At 38.2% G+C, this 27753-nt stretch overlaps 2 protein-coding genes across 4 annotated transcripts; both read right to left on the bottom strand.

The window, feature by feature from the left end:
* Nucleotides 1-498: 498 nt before the first annotated feature.
* LOC121510450 (arrestin domain-containing protein 3-like) lies at nucleotides 499-10563 on the bottom strand. 3 transcript variants are annotated; one of them, XM_041788496.1, is made up of 8 exons: nucleotides 10101-10235; nucleotides 7933-8000; nucleotides 7697-7783; nucleotides 6541-6598; nucleotides 6307-6448; nucleotides 6045-6120; nucleotides 4931-5190; nucleotides 499-2592 (listed from the first exon to the last, which is right to left on the bottom strand). In XM_041788496.1, the coding sequence occupies exons 3-8, from the start codon at nucleotides 7704-7706 to the stop codon at nucleotides 2113-2115; spliced, it is 1026 nt and encodes a 341-aa protein (XP_041644430.1). In that variant the 5' UTR covers nucleotides 7707-7783; nucleotides 7933-8000; nucleotides 10101-10235; the 3' UTR covers nucleotides 499-2112. The 3 variants fall into 3 exon arrangements, with proteins under 3 accessions (XP_041644430.1, XP_041644429.1, XP_041644428.1); XM_041788495.1 differs by having other exon boundaries at nucleotides 7697-8000; XM_041788494.1 differs by lacking the exons at nucleotides 7697-7783; nucleotides 7933-8000 and having other exon boundaries at nucleotides 10101-10563.
* A 5782-nt stretch (nucleotides 10564-16345) lies between these two features.
* Nucleotides 16346-27128, bottom strand: LOC121510097 (arrestin domain-containing protein 3-like). Its single transcript, XM_041787995.1, has 6 exons — nucleotides 26756-27128; nucleotides 24999-25056; nucleotides 24768-24909; nucleotides 24179-24254; nucleotides 20669-20925; nucleotides 16346-18329 (listed from the first exon to the last, which is right to left on the bottom strand). The coding sequence occupies exons 1-6, from the start codon at nucleotides 27009-27011 to the stop codon at nucleotides 17835-17837; spliced, it is 1284 nt and encodes a 427-aa protein (XP_041643929.1). The 5' UTR covers nucleotides 27012-27128; the 3' UTR covers nucleotides 16346-17834.
* Between the last annotated feature and the right edge of the window lie 625 nt (nucleotides 27129-27753).

Raw genomic sequence — 27753 nt, 5'->3', positions numbered from 1 at the left:
GCTGTATGAAACATAAAAAGACAATTGTGAAGTGCAAGATGACCTATTACCTGTTTACTGCATTTAATACAACATCATCAGTGGGTGATATTCAGTTGGTTGCCCAGCTGCTCCGAATGCTGGAGCAAAAAGTGCTGATGACTGGACAAGGACTGAGCAGTTGTATGTCACACATCACTGTGCTACATAAATGGTGGAATCATTTGCCACATATGCCACCTGCAGGATTTGAACCCTGCCCTGGTTAAAATACTTGCCTCCTGTGTCAGTAGTGTTTCTAAAAACAATGGATGTATATGAATGGGATTAGCTAATACCAGGGCTGCCCACAGAACTGTCTGGGCCCCTGAACAACACAGGGTCCTTGTGGGTCTATTCTTTTGACATGTTTTGTAAAACCAATATTATGTAGCTAAATACCTTTTAATGTGCAAGTAAATGCTCATTACACTTTATTTTTGTTTATTTTTTTATTATGAACATTTTAACATGCATTCACTCTGTGGATTTTTTTAAACCATAAACAGTCACAGAACCATTCATGCTCACTTCACTGACCTTTATTTTTACCATTATATTTTAAAAAAATATATAAGTAACAGGTATTTCAATATATTTCATTTAAGAAGTCCTTCTACAAGATACAAATAAAATTTAAATATTCAGATAAAGTGTGCAATGATTTAAGTATTCATATATACCATAACAAACTACATTTACATTTTTCCGTATGCTATTTAAAGCACATCTTGTAAAACCAGAAAAAGATGTACGGCTGCTGCAAACCACTGGGCCTCTGTACCTGATTGAGAACTATCAGAGGCTGGTTCTGTGGAACAGATTGTGTTCTACATTTAGTATGATCTGGTGAGACGGATAACAGTGGATCTCAGACAGAGTCACATAAAGGTGCTAAAGGATTTAGGAGATAAATTACTAAGGAACAGAAAAACAAAAGTGCCTATGTGCAGTGTATTTCATGAAATATGTTTATAATCACAGGCTTTGAATTATTTGAACCATATGAGCACTCCAGCTGGAGTAAGTAACAATGTGGACAAACTTCTTATAATACAAAGTCTGAATGGAGATTGTTTTTATTCATAGTAGCTACCTGAAGCTGCAGATATTTTATAAGCCAAATGGATCAGAGCCATAGAGGCAGAATTACTTTCACAGAGTCCATATTGATAATCAGATAGTAGACTGTGGTTCTCAACTGGTCTAGCCTCAGGACCAACCACCACTTCTTAAATGAGCCATCGTGACCCAAATTCCTGAAAAATCTCAACAACTTAAGTTTATTTAATCAAGAAAATTGAGTGTGCACCATAAATAATAAAAATCATGACTGTACAAAGAGACAGGACAAGTGTGTCATTAAAGAAACCCTACACTGACATGCATGAGTACACTGTATTTTATTCCTTACACTAAAATAAGGCGTAAATTTTGGTTGTCTTATTATTTTGAGAAATTAACAAATTCAAATGAAAAAAGGAGTTCAGTTACATCCAGAAAAGGAGTTAAGTGAGTTTTAGATCTTTAGAAAACAATAACAATATACTTGTTTAATGGGAAAAACAGAATAAAATCAAATGTATATGCTGCTTAAAACTTGCATACATTGTGGACTTTATGTCACAGTTTTTTTTTCCACTAAAAAATGTCTGTGGCCCGCTTTTAGGGACTGATCAACCAATTGAGAAGCATTGGTTTAGGTCTTTGACTTATCTCTTGTTAACTATTTTTCAAGTATTTTGAAATAACAGATTAACAAGGAAATTTGTGGATATTTGAAAATGTCATCTGATAATGGGTTTTGAATACTCGGATAACTTTGGCTCATTTCAGGTGGTCTAGTTCAACACCTGTTTGAAGAGAATGACTGAAGGTATGACAGTGGCAGTGAAAAAGAGGAGAGGTGCTGGTTCACTTTTTAATTCTAAGGTCATCATGACCAGCACCAGTTAGATCTAGACATAATGCAATGTTTCAGATTTCTTTCTCACTCACAGGAGAAAAAGGAAGTGATGATGGATGAGGGAAAGGCCCTGAGTTAGGTGAACAGACGTGGATAAATACCTGTTAGTAGTAAACAGTCTGTGTTTGTTAAGTAGGAGAGGGGAAAAGAGACATGTAGTTTGGAGGGTTTTGTCCTTGCTGAGGCTGAGCAGTGGGGGCTTTTGGGTGGAAAACTGCCAAGGGATCACCATCAGGAGGAACCTGCTGTGACCACTGGTTATTAAAGCCACTTGTTGAGGGAGCATGTTGAGTAGGAGCTCGTGCTTGGTATCCATAAGCACCTTGAACTGTGGGTGCACAAGAGGGTCCTTGAGGAGGGAAGTCACTGTAACCTGGTGCACCAACAGCCCCGACTGGGTAAGGCAAGACAGCTTGTCCAGGCTGAAAGGGGGCACCTAGACCAGCAGGTACAGGATAAGGTCCAGCAGGGAAGTCTGGAGCAGGGAAATGGCTGGCAAAGTCAGTCCCCATAGTCTCATCATGCATTTGGGAAGCAAATCTGGCAGGAATAACCACCACTGGGAGCTCTATCTCTGGATCAATGGCAAAACTGATGTCCACATATGCCTAGGGAACAGAAACATAAGAATAAGGAAACTGTATGATTTTTACATAATCCATAATTAAAAGTCCAGCCACCAATTATAATGCTATTCATTAAGACAATACTGTTGTTTTACAAAGAAAAAATATTTTCAGTTATTTTTCTGTAAAATATAGAAATAATAAGAAAGTAATTCCATATGCTGTCTTGCTGCTTTGTTGTTTAACATCTTCATCTGGACTATGTTCACTGTCCTTGTGGCTCTAATATGTGTAAATGTGGTTTAACTTGTTTTAAAGCATGATGGCACAAAGTGAAAACAATTTTAATATTACATAATATTCTCTAACTTGATTTCAATGTATGTATGTTTTAAAGTTGTTGTTTTTTTATGGTATGAGCCATGCAATTTTTCTGATGGTGGCAATAATGAGTTCTTGGTCAAAATTGCCCCTGTCTCGTTTTACCCTTTTTAAAACAGATAATTTTTCACCTGATTCTGATTAAGAGCTTTACAGCTAAGTTTATGCTGTCAGTAACACAAGTTTTACACTTTTATTTGTAATTTTTTGTTGGTATGCACCATTTATATGATATCACACCTTACTTGAGTGTTAGTTTTAGCAGAATTTGTGAATTATCTTATCTAGAGTTGTGATAATAGCAAAGAACTAAGGGATGCACGATATTATCGGTAGTATATCGGTATCGGCCGATAGTAAAATTTACGCCAATGTGTACGGCCGATAATATGACGTCATAATTAAGCGCACGCCATGACGCCGGATGTGCGCAAACAACAACAACAATAAACAACATGTCAGCCGTGTTGGAGAAGTCTGAGGTGTGGGAACAAGACAGCAAAGTAGCTGTTTGCATTGCTTGTTAAGTACATCAGATGCGCGGAGGAGCTCGACAACATGCCTTTAACACCACCAGTTTAATTTTGCATCTAAAAAACCGCCAACCTGATGCCTACAAGGACTATAAAGAATAGCAAAACTTCGTGCCAGGGAAAACTCAGCAGCAGCCTCTACTTAAGTCATTCAACGAAGCTAAAAAATACAGCAGTGACCACCCAAAGGTAAGGAGCTGAACAGGAAAATCATTGAATTTATAGCTCTTGATAATCAGCCTTTCAGCGTGGTGGAATAGACCGACTTGTGATGCATTTAAAGCCCCGCTACGTTATACCCAGCAGGCGCTTATAGCCTTACCTGAACTGCAAAACTTCGTTTCTAGTCACGTAGAGAAGCTCCTCGTTAAAGCTAAACATATTTGCTTCACCACTGATATATAGACATCATCACATTTAGCCTCACTGCCTCCGTGGATAGATGAGGATTTTATTTTTAAAAAGTCTGTCCTACACTCACAGGAGTGCTCACTCAGCAGCCACAGTTGTAGCCGCTTTTGATAACATGTTTAGATAGAGATAAAAAGAACGTGCATGCCGTCCTACGTGACATGCGCGAAACATGGCAAAAGCAATGACAGACTTCTGAGTGTCGTCTCCTGTGCACACTCGAAGGTGCACGATGTGTCCAGCATTGGAGATGTGGGTGTCACAGCGCTGTTTACAGTGAAATGCCCATTAAACTTGGTTGCTTAGTTAGTTTGTGCTGTTTAAAGCAGAATCAGGAGACCTACTTTAGTTGAAGTTTTATTTCTGTTCATCTTAAGTCTCAGAAATTTAGAATTACAATTAAGCTCTGAACTATAGCTATTTTTTTTTTTTTTTTTGCATTTAAGAATTTGTGTTGTTGTTTTTTAAAGCCCTTTGTCAGGAGTACCCCAGGGAGCCATCCTGCAAACTGGCTGAGTAATAAGGAGAATCAGTCTAAATGTATAAGCTATTTCTTTTTTGCACTGTGGAGCTCAGAGTGAGCAGGTTATTTTGCTGCTGCTTACTGCCCTAAAAAATGCAGATGACTTTGGCTGTACTGTTAAAAATACCTGTAAGCATGTAATACACATGTAACCCAAAGACATTACTGTAAGTTTGTCATTAGTGTATGGCTGTATTTGAAAAAAAAAAAAAAAACAATATATCCTTCAGTTCTGATAAAAATCAAACGTTTTGTCAGTTTGTACAAAAATACACTACCAATATTTAAAAAAAATTGTAGTCCATGATAGAATTGGTGTTTTTAACAGTGGAAAAAAAGTAATTAAATATCGGTATCGGTATCGGCCAAAATTTGTTTCAAAATATCGGCATATCGGATATCGGCAAAAATCCAATATCGTGCATCCCTACAAAGAACCTTTGGAAACTGGGACAAAATTGACCCTAAGTAACATAAACATGATTAAATCATTTCTGACTTAATGTAACACCTTGATCACATTAATACTTACCTTCACATAATATTCCACTGTGAGGATTTCACAGTTATGGATGCTGTCAACAGCATCTACAGGAACCCTCAGCTGACAGGAGACAGTTTCCTTTGAGTTTGCTGCAATATATTTCCCAACCACTTTTCCATGAGATAGGTTACTGCTGGTAGTGGAGCCTTCAGCGCGGTAGATTTCTCTTTTGATTAACTGGAATTTTGGCCTGACTGCTTTTGAGGAGAAGGAGTTGCAGATATTGGCAACAACTGACAAAATGTCCCCTACAATAAAGAAAAAAAAAAACCATCTGAATATGTGCAGCTTGTTTAAAAGATAATTTCACCACACGTAGCTCTATTATTCTATTTCATTTAAGTAAAAAAATTATATATATATATATATATATATATATACATATATATATATATATTAGACCACCTGTCACATTTGTCTCAGAGACCATCCAGCATCACGAAGTGCTTTAATGTGGACTCTTTCATTTTCAGTCAGCTCTCCACATTTTACCATTTTCAGCAGGAATGAGGGATTTCAAACTGAATTCACCTAAATTTGAGTTGGCTCACTAGGCTTCTCTGAGAAGTCAGAAATTAATCAAGCATAACATTCAACCACTAAAACTCATTTTTCTGTTCAGGAATGCAAATAAATAATTATAATTTGACATATTAATCAAGAAATATTAATGTACTTTACTATTTTTTCAGGGTTTTTTGGGGGGAAATCAGTAAATTTGAAAACTCATGGAGAACAATAATAATTATATTTTAGCATTAAAAATATCATTTGGGTTCAAAAGCTTCTACATATTGGTGTATTAACCATTGCAGAAACATAAAAAATGATTTCGGTAATTACCAATGCTTTTACTTTAGGGCAGCTGTGGCATAAACCTTACTTTGGTTAGGGTTAGGGTGGTCTAATAAATTTGTTAAGAACTGTACATACCTAAAGACACTTTAACTTGATTTGACATGTGAAAAGCACAACAAATTCCTAAATTTCCATGTGAGAAACAATACAGAGAGCTGTAAAAATCCCACATGGTCTCAGAGAAAAATGCTCATGTGTGTTGAATTGTCAGTCAGTTGTGTAACAAACAAGCTCAAAACATTACCTGGACAGCAGACCTTTTTGTCAACAGTAGCAGACATTTCAACCTTTCCTTTTCTCACCGAACCAGAGACAGGACACTAAAACACATCACATAGATGACACTGTTTGAATCAGCTCAGTTATGTACTTTTTATGGCAGTTCTTTTCTTCAGAAACTCTTAGAATAAAACCAATTTAAAACTCTATAGTTGTTTTTTCACAGTTCCCCCGAATCCTCCCTCCCTCAAGCTGAAACATTGCAGACAATGAGGAAACCATTTTACCTGGAGGGGAATCTGAGAGGATATACTAGTAAATCTGAGCTGCTTTTGCTCTTTCAAAGGGAACCTCCAGCTCCTGCATATCTTTGCTTCAAGCATGTAGGTGATTTGTCCACAAGAGCTGTTGAAGGATGATGGCAGATCTCTGTGAAAACACAACCAGTACATTTTTATTAATAAAAGACTATGGGATAGTACTAAAGCTAGATGCTAGATTTAGCTTAAATTACCACTTACCCCGATGGAATTTGGAACTTGAATTTAAAGACATGCTCTCCCTTTGGAAGCACAGTGCCTAAAAAAGAAGTGACATTTATTGGTTCATTTATATTTTTTCAACTTTTAAAAGTAACTCAACAGAGTGACAATATATGCCAGAAGTCCCCTCAGCTTCATTTTTAAAGACTTAAAAAGACAATGACTTTTGGGCTGGGTTGTACCACATGTCTTAAAAGTGTTACAACTATATCCTTACGTACCACTTATAGCGACGCTTTGATATTTATAATTTTACAGAATATCTAGGCAGTGGAAACTTTTTAAATTAACAATTGTATTATTTTGTGGTAAGGTTCATTTATTATTGTGTGAACACAATAAATAAGTCAATAAATGAATGACCTGACAGAAAAGACTAAATCTGTGTACATGGATAAATACCTCAAAGAGTCCATACTTATTGTTTCATATCAATTTATTTTCCTACTAATATTTATATAGTCCATTAAATCACTAGTACTTTTACCACTGACATTTCTAAATACTTTCTTCAGAGCAAACAGGTGCATTACTATAATGTAAAACTCATGTTTTTGGCATGATGGCTTTTGTTACGAATTGTTCAACTTTCCCAGTGGGTACATGGTTTCTTTTTTCTCAAGATTTTCTTTAAAACAAGAAAACAAAATAATAGAATAAAAAATGGATCAATTTATCTAAATTAGTTTTTCTGTTGTTTTTTTTTTCCTTTTATGTGACTGAGATGAGAAAACAGGAAAAAGGTCTATTTTTTCAGGGGTTTTTTTGTTTTTTTTTTTTCATTTTTTGTCAAAAACCTCCAAAATGACATCATGGCTCATTTTTAAGGTTTTTTTCTATTTCTTTCTTTTGTTTTTCATTTTTTTTGGTCAAAATGGAAAAACAAGAGTTTTTTTTCCCAATTTCTGAGGCTGGTATTGACCAGGAAATAGAACTACCAGAAGGCCTTTGTCTGAAATGTTCTTGCATACGTTTAAAATTGCTCAATTTTAAGTAAACGAATGTGGGTACATTCAGGGGCACAACTACCTACCTTCTGAGGGGTATGCAGAGACATTACAGGTGCCCCACCCCCCCACCCCCCCTCGGGCCTGATTTTTCTTTTTCTTTTTCTTAATGTTTATGTGAATCCTACCTGTTGTCATCAATGGTCTCTTCTATAGCACATGCCATCACCGACCTCATGTCTGTCTCCTTCACCCCTTGCCTTTGTTCTTCTCCTCTAAGTCATACGGTCAAACAAGCATTATTTAATAGCTTTGAATAAATTACACATCTTGCTGATGCAATTTTCCATATAAATAATATTTAGAAATTAATCACTTGGTATCAAGTGACTGTTCCTACACTTCCACCTTATATTAGACCAACCTCTCATTTCCCCTGTCTGTCCTGATTCTTTCTCTCTCTTCTTCTCTTCTTTCTCTCCATCCTCACACCTGAATGACATGAACTCTATGTTAAGGAGGTTTCAAAAATACAGCAAATACACCAAAATCAGGCATGTAATGATCAATCTGTCCATAGCTGAAATGAAACAGTGAATTGGTGGACTATTGTGTTGTTAAAGGGGATGCAATAGGCTACATAAAAATGTCTGTATAATGTCAGAAGAAAGGATATTTCACTGATAATAAGCATATGTATTTCTTTATGTAAGTTCCACCTAGACTAAAGTCTTTAAAATATCAGAATGTGCTGACTTAGAGCTATGAGAAGCTTTTCAAAGAGCTGATGAATTATGGGTGTCTGTTTGGGTATTAATATTTAATATTTGGACATTTACTGTAGTTATGTGACTCTGTAAACTTAAAGTTATGCTTTCAATTTTTTTCTCTCATTATTATTGCTTTAAGCTAAAGGGGGAGGGTCCCCATATTGGTCTTTGCCCTGGGCCTCCAGATGGCTAAAACCGGCCCTGCCTCACAACTGCAGCTCCCCCTCACAAATAGCTCTGTCCTGCCAGTTTGTTGCTTTCATTTTTCTGTTTCTGCCCTTTTGACAGTAATTATCATTAGTACATTTAAGATCAAATAAAACACCCAAGTTTGGACAAGTTTTACTCAATTTTACATTATTTCAAAATGTGATCTGTGTGTGTGTTTTTGCCTCATTGATGATGATGCGCATCACAAAAGTCATCATCAAATGCGGAGAGCTTTGGCAGGAGGTGACTGAAGAATATGTGTTAAAACGAAGGCATTAGAAGCTTCAATTTGAACACAAGACAGCACACCTCTATGAATAACTGAAGAAATGCACCGTCAGCGGACTTCCTCTGCCCTCTTTTACGCTAGAGATGGGTAATACCAATGGTTTTTTAATTGGATACGATACCGATACTTTTTGATGTAATTTTATCGATACTGATTCCAATAAAAAGATGTATTTAGGTCATTCAGACATTCATTTAAGGGGAAACTTCAATTAAATTAATTTTTTTGTGCAAGAAGGCAAAAAATAAAATAAATAAAAAAATACAGTCCTAGCACAAACTTGTATGTAGACTTAAAATATCTACGACATAAAAATGCCCAATTTCTTTTCTTTTTAAAATTCAGATAGAAGGGCTATCTTATAATAATAATAAAAATAATAATAATAATAATAATAATAACTTTAATTTATATAGCACTTGTAAAAACATGGGTTTACAAAGTAATTTGACATATGCAGAAGCAAACAACAATTATCTTAGCCACCTATAGCCACTAGTTTCAAGTAAAAACATAAGAAATACAAGTCATCAAAGATGTTCATAGAAATGTTTATCTTTTTATGTTTCTACAACTTGGTCCTCATACATTGTATGGTATTGGCATGTGGTATTAGTTTGTTTTTTCTGTTTTCTTACTATTTTGAAATTAACTTGGGGACCACATTGAGTAAGAAATACAGACTGTAAAATGAATTCATATTTGAGCAATTGGAGTTGATGAAATTTGTTAATCCTTTTTGATTGGTCCCCAAATTCACATGGTACGGCAGGATGGTAAGTTTCTGATTGGTGTCCAAAGTCACATGACAGGGAAATGAGTTTCTACATGTCGAAATGTAATTTGGAAATGTACATATATATAGTTTCTACATGAGCAAATATATTTGTAACGTGTACAAGTATATTTGTAACGTGTGAAAATGGTTTCACAGATATCTTTTCAACATGTCAAAATGTAATTATGTAATTTTTTTTCGGGTGGGGTGAGGAGGGGAGGTGACGGAGCGGAGGGGCGCCTAATCAGTGACGTGCTTCTGTTATTGATCATATCATTTACACATGCACAAACAGCTGTTAAATACAGAAAATGCCAACTCGAAATAATTTTACCCCATCGTTTTGGCGCCCTAGTATAGTGCATACCCACTTTTTGCGCCACTGGGTACATTGTATAAAAGCTTAATATTCAGGGCGTTATCGGTGCAGAAGCATAAAGTGTTACAACCATCCTTAGTCTCCACTTCAAACCATTTTACAAAGATGTCACAGCTTAAGGCCATCATTTACAACTATTTCATCACTGAGAAGTTATCAGTCTTACCTTTTGGTTTATTTTCAACAAGTAGATCTTTGAATTTGAAGAAGTTCCTAATTGCAGAGTATGACGTACTGTCATCTCCATCTCCCTCTGACCAGGATACGTATGCGAATCCTTTAAATTTGACACTTACACTTTTCACTTTAGTGTCTTTGGTCAAAGTGAACGAAAGCGTGCCTGTGACAGTGTCTCCAGCGGTGAAGATGTCCTCTTCATTTGGGGCATCGTAAGTCAGTGTTAGGTTTTTAGTCGGTTTTGGTGATCCTACCGAAAGCGACCAGAAGCTCATTTCTTCGTTTCATAGAACAGCTCCGTTATCACACCGTCTACTTCCTTGTGATTTAAGTGCTGATGTTCCAGACTGATGTTCAGCAGGCGTGGCTTTCAAGAACCGCTGTCCACCAACCAGTTAAAGTCAGTAAACATTCTTTAACGTGCCGCACTTCCTGGCCAGTTTCCTCTGGAATTTCAGTGAAGTTTTACGGAAGAAGTTTGATTTCTCACATGGTTCAGTCTTGCGCAATGAATAGTGGAAAAAAAAAAATGAAGCCTATTCATAAGTAGCGAGTGACTGAGGCACTTGGAATCAAAAGTAGCTATAATTATTTTTAAATAGATCCAAGTGGAAGTTTTTGTCAGTTTTTTTTATTGTAGTTATGAATTTGATGGATTTAGGGGTCTGCACCGACATAGGAATAAAATAGACGCGCAATGAACTGAAAGGTTATATTCAGCATGTCCTATACTGAACAACCATATTTGTCTGTCATTAGTAATAGTAATATAAGGATACATATACACTATTTTACTCGATTGCGCATATGTCAGGCTTTTATTCATAATATATTAAATGAATCTGATTTATTCTAGCGAGAGTTTATTTAAATGAAATGCATCAAACAAAGGAAATTTCATACTTACTAGGTATAACAGCAGGTATAACAGAAGAAGAGCACATTCAGTCAGGTAGCTGGGTAGCACAGTGGTTGACTTGGCTGACTCTGGTACAAACAACAGAGGATCAATTCCTGGTCAGGGCATGAATAGTACTTGGTGTGTGCCCTTGAGCGGGGTCCTTAAAGTCATGAACACTTGATGGTGTTTTGGACAAATTGCTATACTATAAGACATATAATATTGCACTTAAATGTGCCACTTCCACACAATGCCCCCTCTCTCTGACCTAGTTTAAAGCCACAGCCTTATTCTTTGACCCATCATCAACTTTATACAAGCAAGTCACCAGTTAAACACTCCTTTAAACAGCTGTATGAAACATAAAAAGACAATTGTGAAGTGCAAGATGACCTTTTACCTGTTTACTGCATGTAATACAACAGCATCAGTGAGTGATATTCAGTTGGTTGCTCAGCTGCTCCATCAGCAGCCTAAACAACTTCCGGCCAATTGCTCTCCCTCCAGTCATAATGAAGTGCTTCAAGAAATTGATCAGAAGCAACATCATCCAAGGACTTCCACCCACATTTGACCCACTCCAGTTCACATATAGGGAAAACAGATCAACAGAGGATGCCATAGCCATCGCCCTCCACACCACCCTGACCCACTTAGAACAAAAAAACAGTCATGCCAAGCTTCTTTTATTTGACTTTAGCTTGGCATTTAACACAATCATCCTTAGCAGACTGGTATCGAAACTAAACAACCTCGGCCTCCCACACTCCACCTGCCTCTGGGTTAAGGACTTTCTCAGCGACTGACCAAAGAAAGTCATTATTCAACACATGACTATTGATTTTGTTTGAAATGTCTATACTGTGCAAAATGTTTGGTGTTGTGTTATGATTGAATAAACTAAACTAAACTAAACTAAACTAGAGTAGGGCCCCACCTCTCCACAGCACTCAGCCTCAACACCGGATGTGTTCTGAGCCCCCTGCTTTACACTCTCTATCCACCTGACTGCACCCCCACCCACCTAGGCAACTCTATTGTGAAGTACAGAGATGACACGACAGTGGTCGGGCTCATCTCGGTGGGAGATGAAGCTGCGTTCAGGGATGAGGTCAAGAAACTGTCATCATGGTGCAGCATCAACAACTTGGTCCCCAACACAACTAAGACTAAAGAAATAACAGTGGACTTCAGGAGAAACAGATCTGACCCTCAGCCCATACACATTAACCAGGACTGTGTGGAGAGGGTCTCGGACTTCAAGTTTCTGGGCCTGCACCTGAATGATGACCTGACCTGGAAAACCAACACCACAGCGCTGATCAAAAAGGCACAGCAGCGACTCCACTCCCAGAGGGTCCTGAAGAGCAACACCCTAGCCAAGGAGCTGCTGGTGTCCTTTCACAGATGCTCCATTGAAAGTGTACTGGCAAATTGCATCCCAGTGTGGTTTTCCAGCTGCACTGCTGGAAGAAGACAGCTCTCCAGAGGGTCATCAACACAGCATAGAAAATCACTGGCTGTGCTCTCCTCTCCATAGAGGGGCTGTTCAGGTCCTGCTGCCACAGGAAGGCCCTGGGCATCCTGAAGGACTCATCCCACCCAGCACATCACCTGTTCCAACTGCTACCCTGAGGAAGACGGTTCAGGACAATCAGGGCCAAAACTAACAGACTGAAAAACAGCACATATTCCAGAGCAGTTTCAATAGTAAATGATCACTGAATAAAACTGCAAACAATTTCATTATACCTTGTATAATGACAATAAATGTTTCTGACTTCTGACTGTTCTATATTAACGGTGGAATCATTTGCCACATATGCCACCTGAGTGCACCACAACACAAACTTGCATTTAAACTGGTGATGATGGTGCTGCAAAAATCCATTCCATGGCATAAATTTTAGCAGTGACAGTAGAGATACCAGTTTACTTCTCACCACTACTAAGTCATACTGACTGTGGCTCTGTGGGTAGGGTCAGTTGCTTCATAATCAGAAGACCCTGGATTTGAACCCTACCTTGGGTGAAATACTTACCTGCTGCGTCAGTAGTGTTTATAATGTGCACAGATGCATATGAATGGGATTATCTTATACCAGGGCTGCCCACAGTATTGTCTGGGCCCCTAAAAAAACAGACAATGGGCCCTCCACATTTGTGATTCATTGACGACATCAATACATCAGTGGCACTGGTGCTGGCAACCCTGGCTAATATTTACCTTGTTTTGGAGCTGAAAAGTTTGTCAAGATATTTCTAGGTTCTGAAGTCGGAACTTCTAAACTCCTTTTCGATACAATTTCTGCCAAGTTTGCCACTTTTGACCAATTTTCTATTTGTTGCCCTTAACTGACTCCTTTTTTGCCTCTTTTAACCCTTTTTGCCATTGTTGCCATTTTTTCACCCTTTTGGCAACTTTTAACACATTTTTACTGTTTTTGCCCTTTTGTGGCACTGTTTTGCTGCTGTTTTGCCACTTCATGCTCGTTTTCGCCACTGTTTGACCACTTTAAACTGGATTTTAGTGTTTGTCACACTTTTCTGCCACTTCTTATGCAACTGTTTTGCCACGTAATGCCCATTTCTGTGACTTTTGACCCATTTTGCTGGTTTCACCTTCTACTGCCACATTTTTGCTGCTATTTTGCCACATACTTCCCATTTTTGCCACTGTTTAAACACTCTTAATCCATTTTTGCTGTTGATTACTTTTTTTAACCTTCATTTTGTGGTTCTTTTGCCACTTAATTCCCATTTTGGCCACTACTACATTTGCTGCTTTTTTCTATTTTCCTACTTTTAACCCATTGTTGGTGCTTTACCCCCAATTATGACACATTGTTCCCATGTTTGCCACTTCTTTTTTACAGTTTTAACCCATTTTTTCCACTTTTCCCATTTTTAGCCCCTTTCATAATTATGTAATTATTCTCCATCTAAGTTGTTTCTTTTTTTTTTTGTTGTTTTATTTTCTGACATCCTGAAATTTGTGCACATCATGGCTTAGCATTGAACTCTTTTTTCCCTCTGAATGGCCCCTGTTGTGCTGTTCTAATGAAGCTGTCCATGCCTTTGTAGCTCTTACAGAGGGTTTTCTAGTGAGCCAGGAACTTGGGAGACTTTCTGAGGTTTTATAGATGTAACTCACACAGTAACTCGGATACTGAATGTCTTTTCATCAATTTTTTTTATCATTCCTGCCACTAGCCTTTAGCCTGAGCCACTATATCAATTTCCCCACAATGCATTGTGACAATCAGTGACAACCAGTGGCAGGCTGTTCAATCGTCACCTCATGCTTTGTCGAACAGCCTGTGGAGGAGAGAGCCTGAATGACTCATAACGGAGAGAAAGAGACACAGAGAGGCTGTGATGTGTCCCTCTGTGTCACTGCAGACAAAAACTGCTTTGAATAATGACTCAAAAGAAGCCAATTCCAAAAAGCACAAGAATTTTTTTGTTTATTGTAAATATTGTATATTTTTTTCATTTATTGGTCCCCAAGAGAACTTTGTTTTTCTTTCGTCTTTATATTTCCAGTGACATTACTGCAGCACACATATTCTTAAAGCCTAGGTTGTCCTTAAAAAGGATGTTTTGAGCTTGATTGTGCACCACAGGGTTGACATTTTATAATCTTTTCTAAGACAAAAAGTCGAGTAGAGACAAAATGTTTAAAAAGTAGCATATGGCTCAGAGGGTTGACAGACATTTGATTAATTTTTCTAACTTTAATACAACAAAGGTGAGGTACATCAAAGTGGAGTCACCATTCTTGTATTTTTCTTTGTGTAGCCTCCCATAGAAAGTTTGGACAACCCTGGTGTAATCACATACAGTAGCTTATACGTAAAAAGATTAGACATGTTGGCTGTATGGTAACATAATGCAGTCTGTACCTCCTCACACTTGATTAAAATAGAATACGCCCAAGACTCTCAGAGTTCAGTTGAAGACTTTATTAGACCTTTCTTAGGCTTTACCCTAATCTGAAGATGACTTATCCATAAAAGTTTACAACACAACAACAAAAGTAACATTGAACACTGATCTTTTTTTAGACCAGATCTGGGGCACTTTTGTATGCGAATCCACTGGTATGAATAAAGAGTGTTAAAAGAGTTGTTAAAAGTAAAGTAAACAGACAGAATAATCGCATCTGAGCATAGAATAAGAAAGGACCACTTAGGTTGAAATGAAATGCCAACATCCCAGCAATACTTGCATGAAAATGTACAATACAAAGCATGTTACTCAAGCCTTGGGAAATGACAGGTTAAAATCAAAGCAAACTTTACATGAACACAGTAATTACAATTTTAATACCTTGTATTCAAAATTGGCTACATTATATGGTCTCAATAGTGAACTGTTTTGTGATGTAAAGTGTCATATTGTATGATAGACCAGCAGATCCATCTTCCTCTTCACAATGGACTATCTACTTCTAATCATTATCTGACACAGTGCTTTCTAAAGTGCGGGCCCTGGCCCCCTAGTGGGCCCCAGAGGTACTGCAGAGGTCTACAAGAGGTCATCTTAGTACTATAATTGGCAGTGTGTCCATCTAGATTTGCATGCCACAGTGTTGCTCCAATTGTCCTTGATGCCTCCCAGAAGACTTCTTGGGTGGGCTGGTTTGAAACTGGTGCCTAGAAAAAAAACAAATATGTGCAGATTCCTATAAAATCCCAAAATGTTGCACCAAATCATCATTCTTGGACTACTGCTGCCATTTACCTCTGAAGTCAGATTTATGTGCCAGGAATGTCATCACACCCGAGCTGAAAGCGTTGCAATTGCTACGAGCTTGTAAGATGTGATGATACAACTGCTCTATAATAATAATAATAATAATAATAATAATATCTTGAATTTATATAGCGCCTTTCAAGAAACCCAAGGACGCTTTACAGGAACACATAGACATGGACAAACTATGTGAGGGGCAAGATGAGTGCAAGGGCTGGTTTAGTGAAGACTGTAGGCTGTGGTGAACAGGTAGTGCTTGAGACATTTTTTGAAAATGTCCAGAGATGGAGTGCTACGCATGTCTGCAGGAAGAATGTTCCAGAGGGTGGGAGCTACAGCACTGAAGGCTCTGTCTCCATAGGTTTGGATTTTGGTTTTGGGCATGGAAAGTGGGCCAGTGTCTGAAGATCGAAGGTTGCGGGATGGTGTGTATTGATGGAGGAGATCAGAAAGGTACTGGGGAGCCAGAGCATGGAGAGATTTGTATGTGAGGAGGAGGACTTTGTAGTTGATACGGGGCTTGATAGGGAGCCAACGGAGGTGGATGAGGGTCGGAGTGATGTGTTGCCAGGGTCTAGAGCGGGTAAGAACTCTAGCTGCAGAGTTTTGGATGTACTGAAGCCTGTCCAGGGTCTATGATCCCCGCTCAAAGTAAGCTGTCTTTAAAGCACTTCTCTGTGCTCTTAAAGAAGATATATGGGAGATGTGTCACACATTGCTGTTCGTATCATTCACTGAGAAGTCACAGTTTAATTGCTGTTTTGTCAGCTGTAGTCATTGGTGCTGTGTAAATGTTTGATTATGACTCTGGCTCCATTTAGCCAGCATCACACAGCCCACCTGCCACTTGATGCTTTGTTAAAACTCCTCCAAAAAGTGCAGGCACTAAAACTTTGTAAATAAGCCAAAGGCACAGCTCTAATGATCCCCTAATTGTGTTGTTGGTCTTATAATCACACATACACACTGGTGCACAGAGATGCTGTGCTCATATGCAGTTATTTTGGGGGGGGGGCACCTTTCCATGCAAATTGGCTTCAGTGCATTAAACATCCAATGATGAGGACGGTAATAGTATGGCATAAATAGAGTAAAGATTAGCCTGCTGTCTGACAGATGATGGGGGTGCACTGCAGTTTTTATGACGCACAAACTCCAAAAAGATCAGGAAACAATTTCACCTCTCTATGACTTAAAAAAAAACCCATAATAATAGTACATTTAATTTATGAAGCACTTTTAAAAAAAAATCAAAGACACTATACAATAGTTAAAAAGACATTACATACCAAAAAACAAAAAGACAACATAACATCCAAACAAACGGCAAGCAAATTAACAAGCAGACAAGCAGCAAAGTGACATCAGAATCACACATTAAAAGCCAGTTTAAAAAGGTGAGTTATCAACAGTGACTTGAATGCGGATGAGTCCGCACAGTCTTGGATATGTTTAGGGAGTGAGTTCCAGAGGTAGGGGGCAGCTATGGAGAAGGCTCTGTCCCAAAAGGTTAAAAATAAATTATAATAAATGGTATGTAAATAAGGTTGGTAAATATTATTAACATTATTTTAATTTTAGAAATTATGTTTTTTATGTCCAAGAACTAACAACATACAACAGAGGATTTACCTTGTATGACCTCTTTTAATCATTCATTTTCTTATGCACTGGTAGCTCCCATTAAATGTTCTAGTTTGCTCTGTAGTAACATTATTTGTCTGAAAGCCAAGTAATAACATCGATTTTCACCATTTCTGACATAAAAATATATGAAGGTAAATACTTTGAGACTTGTGCTCAAAGACCTTTGGAAGACATCCAGTCTTCTACTATGATCATTTTAAAGCTTAAATAAAGAAGATACGTTGAATGGATATGAATGGGTGCCTAATTATCTGTTCTAAAAGTATCAAAATCAGTCCCATAAGCCAAAACTTTAAACTATTATGCTAATTTATATAACAGTTTAACATGTAGAAACATCAAATATTTACTTCATTTTAATAACTCTAGTGCCACCTTCAATTGGTAGCAGTAGACGATTTATGTCTTCTACCATTTTTAAGTAGAAGGGGGAAAAAGAGAAGCATAATTTGGAGGATTTTCTCCCTCCTGAAGCTGAGGCTGAGGTGGAGCAGTGGGGGCTTGTGGCTGGAAAGCTGCCGGTGGGTAACCATAAGGAGGAACCTGTTGAGGCCATTGATTACTAAAGCCACTTGTTGTGGGAGCAGGTTGAATAGGAGCTGGGTATCCATAAGCAACAGGAGCTGTAGGTGCAGGATAAGGTCCTGGGGGAGGGAAGTTGCTGTAACCTGGTGCACCAACAGCCCCAGCAGGGTAAGGCCCAGGCTGAAAGGGGGCACCTGGACCAACAGGTACAGGATAAGGTCCTGTAGAGAAGGCAGGAGGAGGGAAGTCGCTGTAACTGGCCCCAGCAGGGCCCGCTGGATGAGGCCCCATAGCTTCATCATATTTATGGGAAGCATATGCAGGAGGATAAACAATCACTGGGAGCAACACCTCTGGATCAATGGCAAAACTGATGTCCAAATATGCCTAGGAAACAGAAACATTAGGGTAAAGAAGTGAGCAAATATGCCCAAGAGGCACAAACAGGTATGACGTAAAATCACGCCAAAGTGATCTGATTCAATCTGCAAACAGCAATTTAGAAGAAACATTTACACTCCCCCCACAAGTGATAGAACGGTGAGGCCAATTCCTTTATTTTGGCTGTAGACTGAAAACATTTGGGTTTGACCATAGGCTGTAGAAAGAATTGGACAAACCCTGTGTGATGTCAGCCATCTGCTTACAATAGGCAGACTCAAACAGCTCTTGAAGCCATACAGCGGCGGCTTCCATATTGAAATAACAGTTTCAACTGAACTTTGGATCAACCTTAAGGCCTGCCCACCAAGCGTAACTTCCTGTCAGCTAGCTAGCTAGCATTCTGGTTGACAGAAACGTAGTTTTTGCCTGTCAAGCTATCTGTCAATCAAATGAGACTATCAGTCCGCAGTGATGTTTTTCCTAAATATAATCTAAACCATTGTGGTACAAAAAAATTCACCCCCTGTACAGCGAGAGCACATGAAGACATTAACTAGTGAGACATGTTTGTTTTTTTTTTTAACCAGGCTGTAAACCAGTTTATTTCTAGTGTAAAAACCAGTTGTTTAACAGGTGTCCAGGCAGAGCTTCCTGTGATCCTGCAGCCAGCCTCAAGGGGACACTCAACATATTGCAATTTTTTCACTTTTCAGGACCGGAGGTTGCCGCTTGGGTTTGACATTAAAAGATGAATATGAGACAAGAGCTCAACATTTCAGCTTTTATTTCCTGGTAAAACATCTGGATCTGAGATACAACTTAGAAGATGGCACGCTTTGTTTGAACCCACCCATTTTTCATGTGAGCATTGGAAGTATTGGAACATGTGACTGACAGGTGTGTTTAGTTGCCTAGGTGCGTTCTATTACATTGAATATTCAAAGAATAAATAGCGCTGAATGTCTACTCACAGTTTCAGATTTGGGTTTTGCCTATGCAAACTGCATTTATAGTTCGAGGTGTAACCAACATGAAAACCAGAGAGCTGTCTATGAGTGAAAAACAAGTGATTGTGAAGCTGAGAGGAGACTGAAAATCAATCAGAGCCATTGCATAAACATTGACCATAGCCAATACAACTATTTGGAATGTCCTGAAGAAGAAACCACTCAGTAACAGACGTTGAACAGGTAGACCAAGAAAAAAAGCAGCAGTTGACGACAGAAACATTGTGAGAGCTGTAAAGAAAGACCCTAAACAACTGTTAATGACATCAGCAACAACCTCCAGAGGGCATCCTCTACTGTTAACAGAAGAGTTCATGAAGAAAAGTGCAGAGGCTACACCAGAAGATGCTAACCACTCATTAGCTAGAAGAACAGGAAGGCCAGGCTGGGATTTGTACAGAGACCACTCTCACACATTCAGGGACAAAGTTTTATGGACTGATGAGAGAATGATGAACCTTTACCAAAGTGATGGAAAGACTAACCTTTGGAGAAAAGATCTGCTCATGATCTTCTGGGACAGGCTTATTAATCCTCATTGATGATGTAACACATTATGGTAGCAGAAATGAACTCAAAGTCTACAGATGTCAGCCAATTTAAAGAAAGATGCAACAAAAGGTAGTGGGAGATCCTTCATCATGCAGCAAGATAATGACCCAAAACACACTGCCATAACAACAAAAGAGTTCATTAGAGGCAAGAAGTGGGAGGTTTTAGACTGGCCATGTCAATCTCCAGACCTAAACCCTAGAGAGCATTTTACCTGCTACAGAGGAGATTGATGGGAGTAACCCCCAAAAACTAACTTTAACTGAAAGAGGCTGTGGTGAAAGCCTGGAAAAGCACCACAAAAGAAGAATGCAAAAGTTTGGTTATGTAAATGGGTCACTCACAGGATTGATACAATTACTGCAAAAAAGGATTTCCAACTAAATGTTAAGTCTTATTCACTTTAATCTGTTTATAGTCTATCTGTTGCAATACCTTTGCTCACCTAAAAATTTGCTGTTCCATTACAAAAAAATGCTATCTTCTAAGTTGTGTATTAGACCCTGATGTAAACACCTGGAAATAAAAGCTGAATTGTTGCTCTCTTGTCTTATATTCATCAAATGTTTTTAGTCTACAACAAAACTAAAAGAATTTGGCCCACCATTCCGATACTTTCAGAGGGGAGTGTATCTGTTTCTGTGTTGTTTATGCACTAAGTGTTTTATAATAACAGTATGTGTTATGTATGACTATTAAATGAATCAGTTGTCATGACGTAACTGCCACCAGAGCACTTTATTCATTTCTGAGACGATAGCACACTGTTACATTTATACCTACCTTGACAAAGTATTCAACTATGATGATATCACAGTTGTTTATGGTGTAAATGGCATCAGCAGGAACTGTCAGCTTGCAGGAGACGGTTTCTTCTGATTTAGATTCTATGGTTTCTCCAACCCATTTACTATAAGTCTGGTAACTGTGGTTAGTGGAGGCATGGGCCCGGTATGTTATTCTCTGCATCACGCTGAATTTGGGCTTCATTTTTTTGGAGGAGGAGTTGGAAATTTTGGCAACAACAGACAAAGTGTCACCTATAATAAAAGAAAAAAGAAAAAAGTTTAGACCTGAATATGCACGATTTGATTCTTGATGAATGTCTCAATACACAATACCATTCATAGTGTAATTCATGACAAATATCACACATGCTACAGTATGGTAATATCTATGCATAAAACATATACAAGTTTACAAGACTGCAAATATAAACTTGTGTCAATATGGGACTAAATAATTCCTGAGTGAAGTCCAAAATCAGAGGAGACAGCTGTAAACCAGTGGTAGCATCTGATAATAAACTGCACTTTTTGCATTGCCAGTCAGTTGTATTACAAACACAAACTGGGAGTAGTTTTAATTTTCATCACCAATACCTTAAAACTCAACAACAGCAGTAGCCATACTGGAAACGCTATGCAACTTTCCAAAAGTGTTTGAACAGGCAAAGAGGTGGAACTGAAGCGGGCCATGCATGTGTGATTAAACTCAGTCCTTATTATTCACTTTTATGAATGACTCTTTGTTTAATTAAATAGGAACTAAAAAAAAATTCCCTTTTTAACCTTCTGAGATCCTCTGTGTATATATATGAAGATATTAAATCTTCCATACAACAAAGTAATAACTTCTGCTATTAGAATTTGTATGAAAATCGACTGTACTGTCCAATGACAAATTTGTGGAGATTTTTCTTTAAATTTTAGGAATATCCATGGTAAATTAAGGAAAATGTTGGAGGTATTAGGGGGATTTTTCCTTTTTTTTGTTTGAAAAATGTTTTTATTTATTTATTTATTTTTGTAGCTTTATCCACAAGAAATTTACAGCAACACCCACCGCACCCACCGTCCTTCAAACATAACATTAAATACTCTCTTTCAAATACTAATTTGCAAGAAAAGGAATAAAATATCTGTACATGCATACACACATACATATATGCTGTGTACAAACCATAACCTAAAGATTTAAATCCTGCTCCAATCTCTCTAGGAAATTTCACTGTATTTCTCTAGCTGTCTTGTTCTCAGTCTCCCTCCTGTAGAAGCTCTCCTATGTCCCCATTTTCATAAATTTCTAAAATGGTTTCCATATTTCCTTATAAATCTGTAACTAATCTCTACATTTGAAACATGTGTCAGGTATATTATTGTTATATTTATGTAATTAACAGGGGTAATATAAGTCTGCAAGAGCCAATTGTGTTGAAGAATTTTAGAATTGGTATTGGCAGTTTTTGTTTGAGCCTTCTTGCAGATCCTGTTTCATTCATTATTTGTAATGTTCACATTCAAGGTTAGCTTCCATGTCTCAAGTTTGGGTACTAAGGATTCATTCGAACCAGACATAAGCCAGCCGCATATTAATGAGATCAAACCATTGCTCTTGCAGTCCTCAATCATAATTTCTTCTATGGCAGAAAGAGCTGGAGTTGTTAGTGATTGGTTTTGCATAGAATATATGAAACTTCTCAATTGTATTTAAAGAAATGTTTCCTTGGGATATCATATGTTAAATATATGCCATTAAAACATTTTCTTTAAAAAGGTCAGACATTTTATTCAGTCCTTTTCTTGCCCATGTTTGGAATCCACCATCTTGCCTGCCTGGTTTGAATGAACTGTTCCCCAAATTGGACTTAACTGAGACAAAGACTTACAAATATCCTTGCTTAAATTTTTAAAAATATTTTCAAGGGAAATTTTGGGGATATGTTTTTATATTCCGGAAAGTTTCATCGGATGATTTGGGGGGAATTTGCTTAATGTTGTTGTATTTTTTTTTAGTGAAGTTTCAGGGAATAAATTTCCTGTAGAATTTGCTTGAAACTTTCAGATATTTACATGGATTTTTTGTTGAAAAAAAAAAAACTAACACTGAAACATTTGGGAAATATTTGAAGAAAATTGGGGTATTTTTCATGGGACACTTGAAAAATGTGTTTTCAGACTTTCACTGAAAATTTTGGGTATAATTTCTTTTGAAATTTTAGAGAATTTGTGAGGATTTTGGAAAGTAAAATTTCCAATAAACTCAAGACTTTTTTGTGCACATTTTGTTGACGCTTGGCCTTGACCAGTCCTTGTGGTCCATTGTGATACTACCATCCCTCTTAATAACTGACACCATTTCTGACTTACTGAAGACCCCCAACAACACTCATCTAAAACATTTGCTCTAAAGCTGTTCTAGGTCTGTAATTTCTGCTGAAACAGGACCTTCATAACCTTGCAAAGCAGATGGATACGCCATTTCCTTGTTTTTCACTGGGGAATCCATCTTGCAAAGCTCCCATCTGAACCGTTTGGGCCCGGTTAGAAAGTGACAGGACCAATCAGCGACGAGGGGCAGTACTTTCAGGCGCAACAGAGTCGTGACGTAAACAAGCAGCAGCAAGGAAGAGACTAGTGTGGATGCTGCTAAAGCGCCAGTTTTATCAGAACTTGACAACATTTCTTCATTAAAAGAAGAGCAAAGAACAGTAGTGAGTTGTTTTCTTTTCAAAAACGACAAAAGTCAAGTACTTACATGTCTATAGTCGCCCTGTTTCGCGTTATTCCCTGTAGCTGTGCACACGCAGCTTGATAGCGGCTACGTCACGTGTTTTGTTGCTCTTATTGGCCCGTAGAGATGTGACAGACAGAACATTCATCCAATCACACTCCTAGTATTTTTTCAAACCCTCTGCCTTTTCTCAAACATTTCCTATTGAAGCTTTCCCAGATTTCCCAGATGGATGTGTGAAACAAATCCATCTGGACTGTCAGGTTAGGACCTTCGGGAGATTTAACATAATTTTTGGTCTATACTACTTTCCGTTCAAAGACAAGGTTGAGCTTTTAAACTTATCAGGTCCTACTGATCTCGAATAAGAGGGAATATAATCCAAACAAAACTTCAGGTCTCAGGAGGATGATATGTACCAATAAAAAAAGAGTTACAGACGTAATTGAACCAGGCTGTAAACATGTTTGCTTCTGCTGTTTTATATCGGGATTTCTTGGCCTTTACAGCAGCCTGTAGTGGACACTAACTGCATTGTCTTCTTTTTTATTTTTGGATTTTAATGCCTTCATTTAAGACAAAGGACAGTGGAGGGAGGCAGAAATATGAGGGAAAGTGGCCATGCGAGGAAAGAGCCACCGGCCGGATATGAACCCAGGCTTCCGATTTTAAGGACAACAGCCTTTGTGCATGGGGAGTGCCAACATTACCACTAGATACTCATGCCCCACGCTTCAGTTTTCAACATCAGATGTTGCCTCTTGGTTATGAATGCATTACCTGGACAGCAAACCTTCTTGTCGACAGTAGCGAACATTTTGACCTTTCCTTTTTCCACTGAACCAGAGACGGGGCACTGCGACAAATCATACAAAGAAAAACATTATTTCATACTATCTTTCAGTTGATCTTTGGATTAATCCTTCCTGTGTTGCTTAGCAACCTTTGAAGTCAACATTATTATCTCAACATTAATCCTACATGATAACAATTGAGATGTTCTAAAGCAATAGCTACTGTCAGTCATATTAGTGCATTTACAGCACTCCCTTTAGTGCCTGTTTCACTCCTTTCAGCAAAATTCTCTCCCCAACCTGCCTTTTTCCTGACAATCAATTTATGGTTTACTCCATTATGCTTTTTTTAATTCTCAACTTCTACTGCCCTTGTCCTTCTCCCTAATATATTAAGACATAGTACACTTTTTTTACCCCTCTCTCAACTGCCTTTATCATCCTTATCATTCTAGCCATCTCTTTGGACAAGTGTCCTACGTTGATGTTTTTCTTCGAAGTAGCAACAAACCACTTGAAATACTGCAGGTATCCAAATTATTGACCTGATCTGAAAAAGAGTTAGCATTATTAACCTGGCCAATGTTGAGAAAGGACTTTGGAATAAATCTGAGCTCCTCTTGTACAAATGAAGGTATCCTCAGGCTCCTAGACAGCTTTGCTTCAAGTGTATAGACGACCTTTCCATGGAAGCCCTTGAAGGATGGCGGAAAATCCCTGTGAAAGAGAGCCAGTAATGTCCTTACAGGTAAAACAACCAGTGACAAACAATGACAAAGTAATGTAGAATTCACATAAACACTTACCCTTGTGGGATTTGAAGGCTGAATTTATGGCAGTAGTCTCCCTTTGACAGCACAGTGTCTACAAAGATAATGAGAGGAAGAAAAGTATGTGTTGAATGATGTAGTCACTGACACTTGTTGACTCCTTTAAGTGCATTTAACTTCGCTTTAGTTTTAGTGTAATTTTTAGTGGGCAGCAAGTAAACAGCACACATGTACCCACTTCTTTTTTAAACTTGTGTGCTAGAAAGCTTGCCCAAAAATTGGCTGGGACCCTGATAAAGCCAATGACTGAACCTCCCCACTTTATTAAAGATGGCAATATATGTCCGCTGGATCAGTAGCATTGGTACCTGCACCCTAGATAACAGTTCCCTCATTTGGGAGCTGAAAAGTGTGTCAAATTATTATTGGCTTCTGATGCTGAAATTATTTACACATGCTACTTTCTACAGTAGTCGTACACCCAGCTGTGATCAGCTGATGGCCAGCTGAACCCATTTATCGCCTCCCAGCTCCCACAGCCAATCAGAGCTTTTTCTCTTAACACAGTGGTGTATTTAAATAGAAGTATTTCTCTCTTATCCCTGCTTGCATTAATGCTGACCCCACTGCTGCTGCTAGCAAAGCTTAACCTCCTCCACCCCAGCCACCTCCTTTATAACATAAAGCTTGTCACACCCTTATATTCAAATTCATGCTACTACGTATTAATTGCTTTTTTAATGTAATGTAATTGCATTCAGTATGCAATGTCATAAATGTATATCCATATGGGGGCTTCTAGCTATGCGCTCGCTGGAGTCCCTGAAGTAAAAGCATGCTGCTTGACTAACCCAGGGATCAACTTTTGAGCAAAGCCTTCTCAGCCAAGTAAAACTGTTCATCCATTTTGCAATAAAATGGTAAAAATGTACAAGTGTTACTGAAATAACTATTTTGCCTCTTTTCAAAAGGATTTGATTATTTTTCATTAAAACTGTCTCAGTTTCTTTTACTTTATTTTTTGGTATCCTGATGTTTGTGCACATCATCGCTTAGCTATGGAACCTGAACATTACTATCCTAATTGTTTAGTTCAGTGTGTCCATCCACATTGTCAACATCACCATTAAAAGGGTAATTCTATTTTAAGTGAAGGGATTTACATTTTGAAAATGTGATTTTTTGCTCCAGGATAAGTCAGTAAAATTCATTTTTTGTTGCTTTGACAAGAGCTGTTATTATTCAAGACAAGGTTATCACAACTTCACTTTACAATGGACTTTGATTTTGCAGACCTCCATGGGCCCCAGAATGATCTTCCCTTTGTCCACCATTAGGGACTGCCCTGTGTGCTACATTACCAACAGATCCACACCCATGCAGGTGCAAACAAGGAAAACCAAAATCAATACAGAAAGTCATGCCCACAAAGGGATTCAAATCAAGGTCATTTTACTGGCAACCAATGCGCCATATGCTGCCCAACCCACGGGATTCTGGGAAAATTTCACTTTCAACTCGACCTTAAACTACCAAAACAATGTATGAATCCTGTTTGTAACTAAATTTCAAGAAAAAAAAGCATTTAAAAGTATGTTTATTTTACAAAGGTCAATAAAAATGGTCAACTGTAGAGGAAAACACTTTTATTAATCAAAAACGTCTATTAAAAGAAGTAATGCAGTCATATTTGGTGACATTCACAGGTGTAGCCTGCATTTAACCTCATTGCATTTAGCCTCTACATAAGCCAATAACGTCACAATAAGGCTTCTCTCATTTCTTTGTCTCACCGTCAGATTTCTTCTCAACAATGGTGTGTTTGGCTTTGAAGTAGATCCTGTTTGCAGTGTGTGATCTTCTGCGATCACCTGTTCCGTCTGTCCAGTGCACGTGCGCGCGCCCTTTGGCTTTGACGCTTAGACTTTTCACTTTGGTGTCTTCCGTCAAAGTGAACGTGAGCGTGCCGGCGATAGTGTCTCCCGCCGTAAAGACGTTCATTTCATTAAGAGCCAAATAAGCCAGCTTCATATCTTTAATCGGAGACATCTTGATGTATCGACCAAACACGCACTGTAGTTCCTTCTTTCACGGGAGGAAACGTCAAGGTGTGGAGCTCCTGAGACGAGAGTCACCCGGTAATAGAGCTTTTACAGGCTCCGCCCGTGTAGGGAGGGAACAGGAACAACTGAAATAGTTCCTGATGCAATGCAGTTCAACCACCCACAACATTTTATTTTGAAATCTCAACTTTCACAAACAGCGGTACAGGTATTAAGTTTTGTAACCATTAAAAATTTCAGTGAGCAAGAATAAAAAAACATTGCCATAATCTTTTCTTAAAAGCTGTAACAAGCATCATTAAATGCATTAAAAATAATTGGAAAATTAATTGAGACATACTTTAATACTGCACTGAGAAAGTACCTTAAATAAGAGCATCGAAATCTCAAGAGTTTACGAAGTCTAAATCTTATGATGGAATTACCTGATGATTGTATCTTTAAACTTGCAAAAATATTCATGCCTCTGGCTGTAAAGATAGAAACAAGTGGCCTTCTTGGTAACCTAATGTGCCCAGCCCTGTTAAAGTTTATCAGCGTTGCACTGAGGTATTGCCTAGGACTAATAACAAATATGGCCGATTACTGTTAACAAATAAAGGGGTGTGCCTTTCAAAAAGATTTGATAACTTCCATTGTTGAGTAGCTGAGGGATCACATGAATGGGATTATTTGCCATGGGCTGGGTGACCTGTGGACCTAGATGGAATTAAATAGTCAAAAAAAAA

The sequence above is a fragment of the Cheilinus undulatus genome, linkage group 5 (assembly GCF_018320785.1).
Source record: "Cheilinus undulatus linkage group 5, ASM1832078v1, whole genome shotgun sequence".
NCBI lineage: Eukaryota > Metazoa > Chordata > Actinopteri > Labriformes > Labridae > Cheilinus > Cheilinus undulatus.
The sequence above is the reverse complement of the archived record's forward strand: the minus strand, read 5'-3'. Positions and strand labels throughout refer to the sequence as shown.

Coding starts and splice junctions, on each gene's coding strand:
- LOC121510097 (XM_041787995.1), bottom strand. CDS start 27,011: ATGTCTCCGATTAAAGATATGAAGCTGGCTTATTTGGCTCTTAATGAA. Junction 25,057..26,755: donor TGTTGAGAAGAAATCTGACG/GTGAGACAAAGA, acceptor TTATCTTTGTAG/ACACTGTGCTGTCAAAGGGA. Junction 24,910..24,998: donor AGCCTTCAAATCCCACAAGG/GTAAGTGTTTAT, acceptor TCTCTTTCACAG/GGATTTTCCGCCATCCTTCA.
- LOC121510450 (XM_041788494.1), bottom strand. CDS start 10,386: ATGAGCTTCTGGTCGCTTTCGGTAGGATCACCAAAACCGACTAAAAAC. Junction 6,121..6,306: donor CCTCTCAGATTCCCCTCCAG/GTAAAATGGTTT, acceptor GATGTGTTTTAG/TGTCCTGTCTCTGGTTCGGT. Junction 2,593..4,930: donor CAGTGGAATATTATGTGAAG/GTAAGTATTAAT, acceptor TCTGTTCCCTAG/GCATATGTGGACATCAGTTT.